Genomic DNA, 12,138 nt, shown 5'->3' with positions numbered 1-12,138 from the left:
GCCTTTGTCCCCTGCCAGCACCTGTGCTCACAGCAGGAGCCAGGGTGACTCTGGGGCTGTCTGGTTTCTCACACCAAAGGGGTGACTATGTGCATAGCAGTTGGCTGCAGGACCTAGCTGGGAATGTTGCAGGGGATGTGACTGGGCTTCTGGGGTCCCTGCTTTTGTCATCACTGCCACTTCTCAGAAAACCATTTATGGTGCCCTTCAGCTCTGGACACTCACTGGGCTGCCTGGCAGCCCTCTGTGCACTGCCAGGGGCAGCCATGGCCCCCCACAACCCCGGAACCCACTGCTCCTCTGCCCAGGAAATACTGGGAAAGGCCAGTTCCAGCCACGTTTTCTCCTGTGATTGGAAAGGAGTGGGCACACGCTGCTCCACCCCGTCTGAGCATTTAGGTAACAACTCAGAACCCTCGCAAGTCTCAGCGTTCCCCTGTCCTGGACACCGCACCAGGGCAGCCCCTGCCTGTCTTCAGTCCACCAGGACTACAGTTCCCAGGACAAACTGCAGCGGGAGAGACGCAGCCAATGGCGAGTGGTCTTGCTCAACCAGGGGACCGCCGCTGGGCTCACCTGGAAAGGCGGAGAAGAACTACACTTCCCAGAACGCCACGAAGAAGCGTGGGCCAATAAGGAGCGGGCGTCTTGGCATAGTGCGCAGACGCAGTGTGGCTGGCGGTCGTGGATTCATGTGGAGGTCAGGGGCGCCGCGGGAGGAGGGAGGAGGGGGGAGAGAAGCGAGAAGCGGGGGCGGCTCCGGGGCCTGGGCTGCTGCGTGGGAGCGGGGCTGGGCCGGGCTGGGCCGCGGGAGGCAGCAGGACGTGGGCTCGCGAGGCGCCCGGCCTAAGGGTGAGTGGCCATGGAGCGTGGGGGGGGGCAGCGTAGAGGAGAGCGGGGATCGGGGCAGCGCGGGGCGGGGCGGGCAGAGCCGCGGCCTAGGGCGGGCGGCTCGGGCCTGCGGGGTGGTGCTGCGGCGGGGGGGAGGCCCCGGGGCGCGGGCGTCCGCGAGGACCTTGGGCTTAGAGCTGCAGGGAGAAATAGCGCGGGGTGTCGGGGTGGAGGGTGCCGGTGTGGCTGAAGTGGCCGTTGAGGGGGAGAAAAGGAGCTGCTGGGGTGAACGCTGACGTCGCAGGTTGGGATTTTTGGAGGAGGATTAATTCTCAGATCTGTGGGCAAGTGCATGCAAAGTTGTGTGTTTTTGCAGGAGGGGCTTCTTAAAGGGGCTAGAACTTCATATGTGAAATGGCTGCAAAAGTGTTTGAAAGCCTTGGGAAATTTGGCCTGGGATTGGCTGTTGCAGGTGGAGTAGTTAATTCTGCTCTTTACAATGGTGAGTGGCAGTATGTCTTTTACTTCATAAAGGATATCACTTTATATTCTTTTTGTCAGCATTTTGGTTGCTCTGTGCTTTTATTGCTAACAGCATCTGGGGAAAACAGTCACGAAGCCCTGCTGAGCTGTTTTATGCCTTATATGTTCCATAGGCAAGAGGATTGCAGAGTCCTTTCTCAAGAAAGCTGTCAAATTAGATGCTGCTCTTGTGAGCAGCCTGAGGGGTCACCAGTTATGGCTGAGACTTTTCATTTCCTTTGTTATTCCTGACAGTATAATTAATGTCATCAGTTTCCTATAGCAATCAATCTTAACTCATCTCAGTAGATTGTTTCTACAGAGAAGGTTCTGATGGTGTGTACTTTAAGCTGGTGATAATAGTTAAACCACTATTGCTTCCACAGTTGATGCAGGCCACAGAGCCGTCATCTTTGACCGATTCCGTGGGGTCCAGGACACAGTGGTAGGAGAAGGTACCCACTTCCTCATCCCCTGGGTACAGAAACCAATCATTTTTGATTGCCGTTCTCGCCCTCGTAACATACCTGTCATCACTGGCAGCAAAGGTGAGTATTTGAACCAGACAGCTGTACGAGTTCACTGCTTAGTTAGCAGCTAGATGGACAGAGGCATGAGAAAAAACTTTATCACAGTCATGACTTCTATGATCTCTAGCCCGCAGAAAAGGAATAATTGTATGAGGGTTTTCTCTTCTGGGCACGGGGTTTCCATATATGCTGAGTCCAGTTTGGCACAGCCTAAGTAGTGGTTTGATCTGTCTTTCAGTTACAGAATGGATTAAGAGATCCTTCCTTCAGTTCTGTAAATCTTCCCTTAAACATAAAAGCTCTCTGTGTACAGTAGGGCCAGTAATTTCTTGCATTGCAAGCTGAAGCTTAAATCCTATCTGTAAGGAAGATTTGGATCCCTAGATGGAAGGAATATTAAGTTACTCATTTTGGTTGGAAAAAGAAGTCCGAGTGTTTATCCTTTCTCATTTAGTTACTCTAGAGAGGACAACTTCAGAATATTTCCTGTTGCTGTGGATTGCAGCTAAACTTCTGACTGTATTTCTCCAGATCTGCAGAATGTGAATATCACATTACGTATTCTGTTTAGACCAGTGACTGCCCAGTTACCCCGGATTTTCACAAGTATTGGAGAGGACTATGATGAGCGTGTTCTGCCCTCAATCACAACTGAAATCCTGAAGTCTGTTGTGGTAAGAATGGAGTGAAAACTGCTGAGCTCCACCTGTCACCTTTCTTCTTTTTAGTATCCAAGGGACCAGATAGAGCGTAGAAGATGTAAGATGTAGTGCTCCAAACTAAGAAATCTCTTTCCACCTCCAGCTGTAATGGGCAATCCAGAAGAGCTAATTGTAGCTATGCTGCAATTTTGTGTTCCTCTGTCATTCTAACTGCTTGGCCTTCACTCAAGTGGAATGATGTCTGGATGGAAGGAGGCTTCTTCATGACTTGCTGTTAGTGCTGCCTTTCAGAGTGGGAGTCTGAGTCAGAAGACTTGGATTCTCACTTCTCATTTATTCTTACATTTCAGCTTTCTGAAGTTTTCTGGTTTTGGAAGCATCCCTAGGGGACTACTGAATAAGCTCTAACCATCTGTAGTACAGTTTGTATACTTTTATGTGAGGTGCGCAGTTGGACAGCAATTCCCAATCTTTCTCTTAATTCAAATAGAATCATTTAGGTTAGAAAAGATGATTAAGATCATCAAGTCCAACCATCACCAAATGCTACCAAGTCCATCACTAAACCATGTCCCTAAATACTACATCCACACATTTCTTGTATACCTCCAGGGATGGTGACTCTACCGCATCTCTGGGCAGCCTGTTCAATGCTGAAATGCATGGGTAGCTCAGTGTTTGCAAGCTCTGGGAGATGAATTGGATTAACTCTGGGGCTTATGGGTGCAAAGATGAGCAGGCATGGAGAATCATTTATAGGAGCCATTTTCTCACTGTTGTTCACCCTGACTTCAGGCTCGCTTTGATGCTGGAGAATTGATCACTCAGAGAGAGCTGGTCTCCAGGCAAGTGAGTGAAGACCTCACAGAGAGAGCAGCAACTTTTGGCCTCATTCTGGATGATGTATCCTTGGTAAGGGTTCTTCCTTTTCAGTTTTTCTCTTTGCCCAAATAAGAGCAGTATGGAAGAGAATCAATGGATGACCAAAGAAGGGGCCTGGAAGTTTAGACTATGTTTGTTTGTCTGCAGTTGCATGTGGTGTAGTGGTTACAGTTCAAATCAGTACCTCTAGTATTGTCACTGGCCTTCTGTGACCTTGAACAAGCTCTTGCAGGCTCCAATGCACTGGCTTATCAACAGACTCCACTACTGTAGGGCTTTTATAGTTAAAAATGAGAAGAAAATGATTTTGTGGGTGATAGATCAGTCTGCAGTTTGCTATAAAGAAAGGCTGCTATTCCACAGGCACCCTGAGACACAGGGGAAAGTCTTAGGCACAAGGAGGCAGTGAAAATGTATACTTTTGAAAGCATTTTTTTTTTCTACTATGTATGCTACTTTCTCCTAGTTGTGATGTCTTCTAAGGATATTTGAGGGAGGGAGCTCTCCCCTCCTTCCCTCTACCTCCTTATAAGCTTTGAAAATGAAACCTTGTGCAGTCTGACTTATATGTGCATATCTCTCTCTTCTGAGATTTCCTTCACAAAATCTGCCTAAAGTAAGTAACTCTCATTTAGCTTTGAACACATATGAAGTGTTCACAGGAAGGTGGCTTTCTAATTATTTTTTAACTTTTTTTCTGAATATACCACTTAAGGAAATTCCCCTTTCCCCTGTAATATCCCAGTGATCTGTATGCATCTACAGCAGCTCAGGCAGAGCATGCCACTGAATAATTGAGCATGAAAAGTTCATGGCTGTTTGGCAGACTGCATGCTTACGGTTTTTCTCTTTACTCTTCCAAACAAGTTGAGTAGGCCTGCTTGGTATAGTTCCTGTTACTTTGCAGTTCTTTTAGAGATACTGGTTTTCCATCTTCACAGATACAGGCAGGCTGCCTTCTACCTCAGAGGCGTGCTGTTTATAGCAGTGCTGCAGTAAATTGTCATTGTTGTGTATTGTGATTTCTGTCCTCCAGACACATCTGACCTTTGGCAAGGAGTTCACTGAGGCGGTTGAAATGAAGCAAGTGGCCCAGCAGGAAGCAGAACGAGCCAGATTTATTGTGGAAAAGGTACGCTATCCTTCAGAGGAACTTTCGCTTGGAAACAGTTCCTGGTATCTCTTTGCCAATCCAGCTTTTAGTGAACATCCTCCTGTTCAGGGTACTGGACAGGTGAATGAGAGATGTCAGAGGATCATAATGCTTATACAGCTCTCAGCTCTGGCACATCATTGTTGGATAGGTAAAGCCTAATGTTCTGTTCGTTTTTCTTTTTCCTTTTTTATTTCATGTCATAATCTTTTAAGACTTCAGGACAGAAGTGCCTGCAAGGATGGGAAGAGAGAATACTCTCAAGGGAAAATGTTACTTATAAATGGGGATAAAGGTTGAGATTTACCTTTAAAGGTTGAGATCAACCTGAGTGATCCTGCTGCTTGTGAATTTTGAGAGGTGGCTGAAGTTTTCCGTCATGTTTGGTATCATGGGCATGTGGCCTGTGTCATAGGAGTGTTATTAATTGCATGTGAGACTATGTAATCTCACATCAACCCTGGATGTCAGTGAGGAGCCTGAACACCCACAGAAATAATTTCATGTAAAACTACCCTGATAGAGCTGAGAACCTGCTAAACACCTGTTAAGATTGCAAGAACATGAAGCTACACCCAGAATTCATCCAGTGGATGTAGTAAGATGCATGTAATCAGACAGGATAATTAAACAGCACAAGAGTTTATTTAGCTCCACTGGCAAAGATCTCAAATCTTTTTTAGATAACTTTCTACTAGGAGTACCCTTAGGTGGGTTGATGTTCCATGAGATTAAGACAATCTCAAAAAGATTTTTAAACCTTTTTTCCACAGTAGACAAAAAAAAAAAGTCAAAATACAACTTTAGAATAAAACCACCTTCTGTTTTATCTCTCTTAAGTATCTTACTTGGGGAAAGAGCAGTAGGGTGGTGAAGTAGGAATTGCTACTTTAAACAGGACAGTACCATTTTCCTTACCTTTTGCTCTTGTTTTCTGTGTTTCATTTTCCTTCTCATTTGTTCCCTCTCAGGCTGAGCAGCAGAAGAAAGCAGCTGTCATCTCTGCTGAGGGAGACTCAAAAGCAGCTGAGCTGATTGCCAATTCACTGGCCACTGCAGGTGATGGATTGATTGAACTACGCAAGCTGGAGGCTGCTGAAGACATTGCTTACCAGCTCTCACGGTCCCGCAACATCACCTACCTGCCTTCCGGACAGTCTGTGCTCCTCCAGCTGCCACAGTGAACCTGTCTTTGCAGCTGTAGGTAGCCTGATCACCTTTATCTACCAGATCAGCCCTTTGCAAAAGAATCTTTGTAATTTCCTGGTTGCCTAAAAGCAGAGAAAATTAAAATACAATTGATTTTGAATTCTTAAATAAAACTGAACACTCTTCAGAACAAACCGGCGTTCCGTCCATGTATGGTCAGAGTAGTGGCTCCACTGACTGTTAAGCTAGGTTCAAGAACTGCACCTTCTCATGCAGTCTGTGCAACAGGAGCAGTTTTCATGTTTGCTCCTGGCACAAACAAGTAGCCCAGGAGCCTCCCAGAACATGAGTGCTTTTATCAGGTATCACAGTGACGTTCAGAATGTTTAGGTTGGCTGAACAGAGGTTGTCCCATAGTTACAGGTCTTGGACTATGGAATAGGGATGCTCAGGCCTTGCTCTTCAGGGAGACCTTATAGCAGCCTTCCACTACCTAAAGGGGGCTACAGGAAAGCTGTGGAAGGACTCTGTCAGGGATTGTACTGACAGGACAAGGAATAATAGTTTCAAACAAAACAAAAAAAAAGTAGATTTAGATTAGATATTAGGAAGAAATTCTTTACTATGAGGGGTGGTGAGACACTGGAAAAGGTCATCCAGAGAAGTTGTGGCTGTACTATTCCTGGAATTGTTTGAGGCCAGATTGGATGGGACTTTGAGCAACCTGGTCTAGTGGGAAGTTTCCCTGACCATGGCAGGGGGTTGGAATTAGATGCTGTTTAAGGTCCCTTTCAACCCAAACCATTCTATGATTCTGTGGTTCTATAACAGGCTGCATAAGCTCTAAAGAACACTCAAGAAGAGTTCACCTCTTTTAAAAGAAAAAATGAATACAAACTGGAGTGGATGAGGCCGGCAGCCAGGCTGCTCTCCCACCAGATGGCAGCAGCAATTCTGCTCTTTGCATGGCAGGAGTGGTAGGGACAAAGGTGCGTGTGCCTCGCCTCCATGTACGGACATGTGAGCAGGTCACCCTGCCCTGAGCTGAGGATGCACGCAGTGGACCTGGACAAGGGTGCACACACAAGAGGACACAGTGTTTGGGCATGGGGGGGGAGCACAAGCTGCCATACGAGCTTTCTGACAGGCAGTGCTGTGCCAGCAGGCAGGCACAAACATTTACTCCCTGTACCAGGCTATGCTGGTAAGCCTCTAATACCCACTTGACTCTGTATTGAGCATTTCTGATCCTTCTCCAGGCTTTAACCCACAGTAACACACTAAAGTGTGCAAATGTCTGTCTCCTTTTCTAACATTGGTCCCAGGGTGGCTTGGCTTTACAGTGTGTCTCTTTGTAGCCCTTTCAGTGTTCTTACTGTGCCCTTTTCCTAACCCCCAAAGGCCTTCCATAGCTCAAGCTAATTCACAGTGAACAGAAGTAACACAAACATCTAGAGTAACTTCAGTGACACAAGCTCATTTAGCTTGGTATTAGAAAACTGCATTGAGTCTTTGGATCCAGACCATTAGTATGATTTCATACCGGAAGACCTAGTGTTGGTAAAAACTTGGCAGTTTTTTAATCTGAAGTGCTGTATTTAGTTGGCACCAGAGCAATTACAGTAATGGTAACACAGACTTGTTGCTTGTATTTCTGTGAATACAGCCCAAAAACTAAGCTATGTGGACCCAGTTTGAGGCAAGATCTTCTGTTTATAGGCAATGAGAGACCTGCTGGGGCTGCTGAAGGGCCCTGTATGAGGGGGAGAGCAACCCTCCATGCTGGCAAAAAGTTGATAGAATACATCTCCTACTTGAGACTGAAGAGCACCAGCTGGTTTCCACCTTCGCATATCAATGCCCTACAATCCATAGTGAAATCTCCCTGCCCGCCCCACTCTGCCTTGGCTGCAAACTTCCAAAGAGGTGGTCTGAGTGTTTTTTTCTTCTCTACTTTCCCCCCAGGAGATTTGGTTTTATTTCTCTTTCCTTTCACGCTAGTGGAAGAGCTCAGTTTTTGCAGATAGGCCAGTCTGCTAGCAATGTTCAGACCAGCCAAACAAACTTTTGTTCATGATAAAGAGGAAACTGCCTGATTTCCTCTGTTCACCCTCTCTCTTCCTATTTAACAGATAACCAGCCTATCTGACTTGCAAGGAGACAACCAAAAGCAACCACACGGAGAGACACTCTGGAGCAGTTGTAATTTGCAGAATGGCTGTTGCATAGGAATGGGCATCTACTTCCTGATAGTTACTGATGCACCAGAGCTGCTGACGCCTCTCCAGGTAGGGAAGCTACCCAAGCTTGTAATGATTTGTACCCTGTAGCAAGCTGGCAGCAGTTAGAATGAGGAATAGCGAGGAGTTTCCTTATAGCTCCCTTTGTGCTGTTTATATCCACACGGATCAAGCAGAAAATGCCTCTGTCCTAAAATGCAGAGGACAGGGCAGAAACACTCAAGGGAGGAGGTAGGAAGTAAATAATTGCCTATTCCAGGCTAGAGCTCAGATGGACGATGGGGATCAATTCTTAGGGCCAAATTTAGTTTAATTATTCCTCACCTGGCACTAGGTAGCACAGAGGGCAGAGATGTTCCTCATATGCCTGTTTCCCACCAGCAGAATTAAGCTGATTTCAGTCCAGCAAGTCCATCCTGACATACACAAGTGTAAGTAAATCTCAGAGGTGGGTCAGGTTTACTTAGAGATGACAATTCCCTGTGCTTTGTTTTTCTGCTTGGTGAAGCATAAGGTGAGAGTCACACCTAGTGAGAAATATCAGTGATGGGGGACAGTGTACTCTAGCTAAGGGGATGCAGAACAAACTCCAGAGAAGGTGACATATCTGATGTCTCAGAAGAAATACAGTGGATACTTCTTTTAACCATGTGCTCACCATAACCATGGTGGGTTCACCTTCCCCACCCACAGAAAGTAATAAAAAAATAAATTTATGGGCAAAGGACCTGCGGTAGAGCAGCCATCCATTTCTTGCTGAGCTCTTCCCCAGAAAGGAAAGGAACTAGAGAAGCTAGGGAAACACCAAGTGGACTTGAAGAAAGCATCATCACAGTTAGTGGTTCAGCTACAGCAGCCATCTGTTGCAGCTGCCTTAGCCAGGCTGAGTTTAAACTCTTAATGCACACGGCCCTGTAAAATCATGCTGAAAACACCTGTCCTTGCTCTGTCCCCGAAGAGTTGCCCCTCAGAACCAAGATTCCTGCAGCATTAAAATACTTGCCAGGGAAAGCTGTGTGTGTCTTCTCAGAAATGCAGAGTGAAAGTCACCACGACCACTGGTGAGCACCTCAGTCTGGAATTCTGCTTCTCAAGCGTTTGTTTATTGTATGAACACTACCTACATCCTGCTGCCCTAAAGATCTAATCTAGGGCATGAGAGATGCTGGTGTGTGTTAACTTCACAATCCTATTTGAAGGCAGATAACCTTTGTGACCTAACGCTGAATGAAGGTGAATGGAGAGTGGGGATAGAAATTTCCTCTTTGAATTTCTATTTTGCCCTTATACAGTCTCAAAGGACAGCACTGAGGAGTGGTGGTTCCTTCAGAGAGCGTAGGGTTTCCTCTGACATGAGCTAGCAAGAAAAGCCCTTTCTTTTCCTTTTGTTTCTTTTCCCATTGCTTGAGAGGATCCTGAATCCTGCAGGACATAGCAGGATACCTAAAAGATAAAAGTGTTGATCCAAGAGAACTTGGATGGGATCAGCAAGCTGTCAGTGTCCCTGCCTCTCCCTAAGTTTCTCTTCTCACCCTTGGCTTGTTTTTCTGGATGGGGCTGGGCCTGTTTGTTGCAGCACCCTTGAACAGCACCTTTCTCCAAGGACGTTCCTCCTTTGAGAAAGAAGAAAGAGTCCCACTTGCAAATACATACTCGCAAGGTCCTTGATGCTGAGTCATGCCCAGTTCAGGCTGTTCCCAAAACAGAACTGTTAGGATGTGGAAGCCTCAACAAAACAGCATGCTTGTGGAGAAGAGCTAGTGCTCTTCTAGAAAAATGCCAGAAGGGGCAAGGGAGCACAGCACCTTACTGAACAGTGAACAAGATGTGCAAATTTGCCTCTCGAAGTTAAACAACAGTGTGAAGGGAAAGCAGAGATGACAGCAAGGAAAACAGAGGGCTGTGATAAGGATCTGCGGCTATGAGGCAGGTGTGTGCTAGGGAGTTGATCATGTGCAACCGGAGATGTGGGACCGTTCCTGTATTTTGTTTCCCTCTACCTGGCTGACATGTCTTTTCACATCAAAAACTAGATCAAAGAGAGGGATGTAAAGAACTGAAGTTAGTGACCAAGTATAGCAGTGAACCACTCTGCTGGATCTCTCCCTGGGAGATGTGAGGAGCTGCCTCCTGCTAGTTGTTCGACTAAAGGCAAAATGTGCAAATGCAGGCTGCCCTGGGCATTCAGGAGACGAACCACACAGTGGGACTAGGAAGAGTCAGTCTCCTCTGCAGCAGCCCATTCCCCAACACCAATGCTTAAGTGACACAGCAGGATGATAAGGACAAATGCTTTGGTGTCATGATGTCGGAAGTCCTTCAGACTCAATATCTGCACTTCATAGAATGGCTCAGGTTAAAAGGGACCTTTAAGGACTATCTAGTTCCAACTGCCCTGCCACGGGCAGGGATGCCACCCACTAGATCAGGTTGCCCAGTATGGCCTTGAACACCTCCAGAGATGGGGCATCCACAGCTTCTCTGGGCAGCTTGTTCCAGTGCCTCACCTCACCCTCTGCATAAAGAACTTCCTCCTAACCTCTAATCTAAATATCCCCTCTTTTAGTTTGAAAACACTTCCATTTGTCCTCTCATTGTCTTCCTGCGTAAAAAGTCACTCTTCATCTTTTTTTTTTTATAAGCTCCCATTTAAGCACAGTGAGGTCTCCCTGTATCCTTCTCTTCTCCAGGCTGAACATCCTCAGCTTTTTGTCTTTCTTCATAGGGGAGGTCCCTTATTTTCCCCCCCCCCTCCCTCTGCAGAGTTCTGGTGCCTGCTGAGAAAGAGAGACTTAATAATTCCTTTTAATTTAGGCACAGCTCCATTTAAGTAGAGTGACATTGTCCTTGCTGGCATCACCTGAAACTGAGGACACGGAGCATCTTTTACAAGAAAGGCCTCTGTAATCCTCCAGTAGCCATTTCAGCATAAAAGGACCTCATGCTGTAGGCTCAGGGTAAAGAAGCCAGGGTAGAAAACTACAGACACAGCATCAGAGAAGATGGAACAGCAAAAGAAGCTGGGAGACTAAATGCTCTTCCCCACACACCAGAGGGAGAACTCAAGGCACTGGCCTATTCTTGTCCTATGAACAGACACCAGCAGTGGCTGTGCCTTTGTGCAGGTATTAAAATAATTGGTGGATTCACTCCTCACCTGTGCTCCTTTGAGCAAGAACGTCCACTGCTTTCTGACGTCCCTCTGACAAAATTCACAATTTTGAAGAGGGTCACCGCTGTCTTGTTCATTCACCTTTTTAAGGCTTGAAATTCAGTTACATGGCATCCCTTACGCATACCCAGTTAACCAACAGCAGCATCTCATCATCCCATAACATTCCCTTTATTCTTCCTCAAGAAGCTGCACTGCACAAGGGTGTTGGGCTGAACTGGAGCAATGCTAGTGCTCCCAAAGCTCAAGGTCTCCCTTGACCATTCCTTCCCCCTCCTGCTATATACAGTCCAAGCAGAGGAGAGAACAGACTGGGCCTGCTAGTAATGGCTCCCATGGGGCTGGTCTTAGCAAAGTACTTGTGCTCTGCTCCTTTCCCATGCCCCCACAGTAAGGGTTGTTCGGGCAAAGAAGAAAGATGGCAACATCATTCTGATCCACCACGGGGCTTCTCCAGCATATACTGCCCCTGTTTGATCATGCACTTTGAGAGTCCCAACCCCTGCTCTGCACAGGGAGCTCAAATCTGGATTTTAAGTTCAGTAATCAAGAAAAGATTAAATACACTAGCAGGAAGCATTTCAGAGGACAGATGGTTGTTTTTGCTTTTTGTTTTGTTTTTTTTTTTTTTTTACAGAACCTCAAATCAAGTGCTCTATGCTGTTGTGGGAGTATTTGCAGCAAACAGCAGATAAGACAAATCACAGGTAAAGAAAGGGTTGTAGACTAAAAGATAAAAAAAAAAAAAAAAAAAGCGGATGCTATGGCAGTGACATGAGTCTGAAAGTGGGCAGGAGGGAGTCAAAGTACATGACATGAGATTTCTGAAGTCCCTGGGATGCAGCTAACTACCAACACCACTGGTGCCTTTCACCCTTTTCCGGTTTCTGCTTCTTCTGCTAATTCTTTTGCTGCTGCTAAACCTAAACCACAGCAGAGCTCTTCCCTCCTACACAGTGCTCATAAGTGGTTTTCAAGACTATGGAGCAGGCTTTGT

At 46.4% G+C, this 12,138-nt stretch overlaps 1 protein-coding gene and 1 long non-coding RNA gene across 3 annotated transcripts; one reads left to right on the top strand and one right to left on the bottom strand.

Annotated features, from left to right (window-relative positions):
• Positions 1 to 555: 555 nt before the first annotated feature.
• PHB1 (prohibitin 1) lies at positions 556 to 5,923 on the top strand. Of its 2 annotated transcripts, none has more exons than XM_084496698.1 (7): positions 556 to 700; positions 1,208 to 1,333; positions 1,740 to 1,901; positions 2,415 to 2,557; positions 3,341 to 3,457; positions 4,464 to 4,559; positions 5,552 to 5,923. In XM_084496698.1, exons 2-7 carry the CDS (start codon positions 1,246 to 1,248, stop codon positions 5,762 to 5,764), a joined length of 819 nt encoding a protein of 272 aa, XP_084352824.1. In that variant the 5' UTR covers positions 556 to 700; positions 1,208 to 1,245; the 3' UTR covers positions 5,765 to 5,923. The 2 variants fall into 2 exon arrangements, with proteins under 2 accessions (XP_084352824.1, XP_084352825.1); XM_084496699.1 differs by lacking the exon at positions 556 to 700 and adding an exon at positions 774 to 852.
• On the bottom strand, positions 4,530 to 5,553 carry LOC311423094. The gene is made up of 2 exons (XR_014685578.1): positions 4,888 to 5,553; positions 4,530 to 4,813 (listed from the first exon to the last, which is right to left on the bottom strand). It is a non-coding gene; the product is annotated as an uncharacterized lncRNA (long non-coding RNA).
• Positions 5,924 to 12,138: the final 6,215 nt, after the last annotated feature.

Source organism: Aythya ferina (assembly GCF_964211825.1).
Source record: "Aythya ferina genome assembly, chromosome: 23".
Taxonomy (NCBI): Eukaryota; Metazoa; Chordata; class Aves; order Anseriformes; family Anatidae; genus Aythya; species Aythya ferina.
Note: the sequence above shows the minus strand (reverse complement) of the source record. Positions and strands in the feature narration are given on the sequence as shown.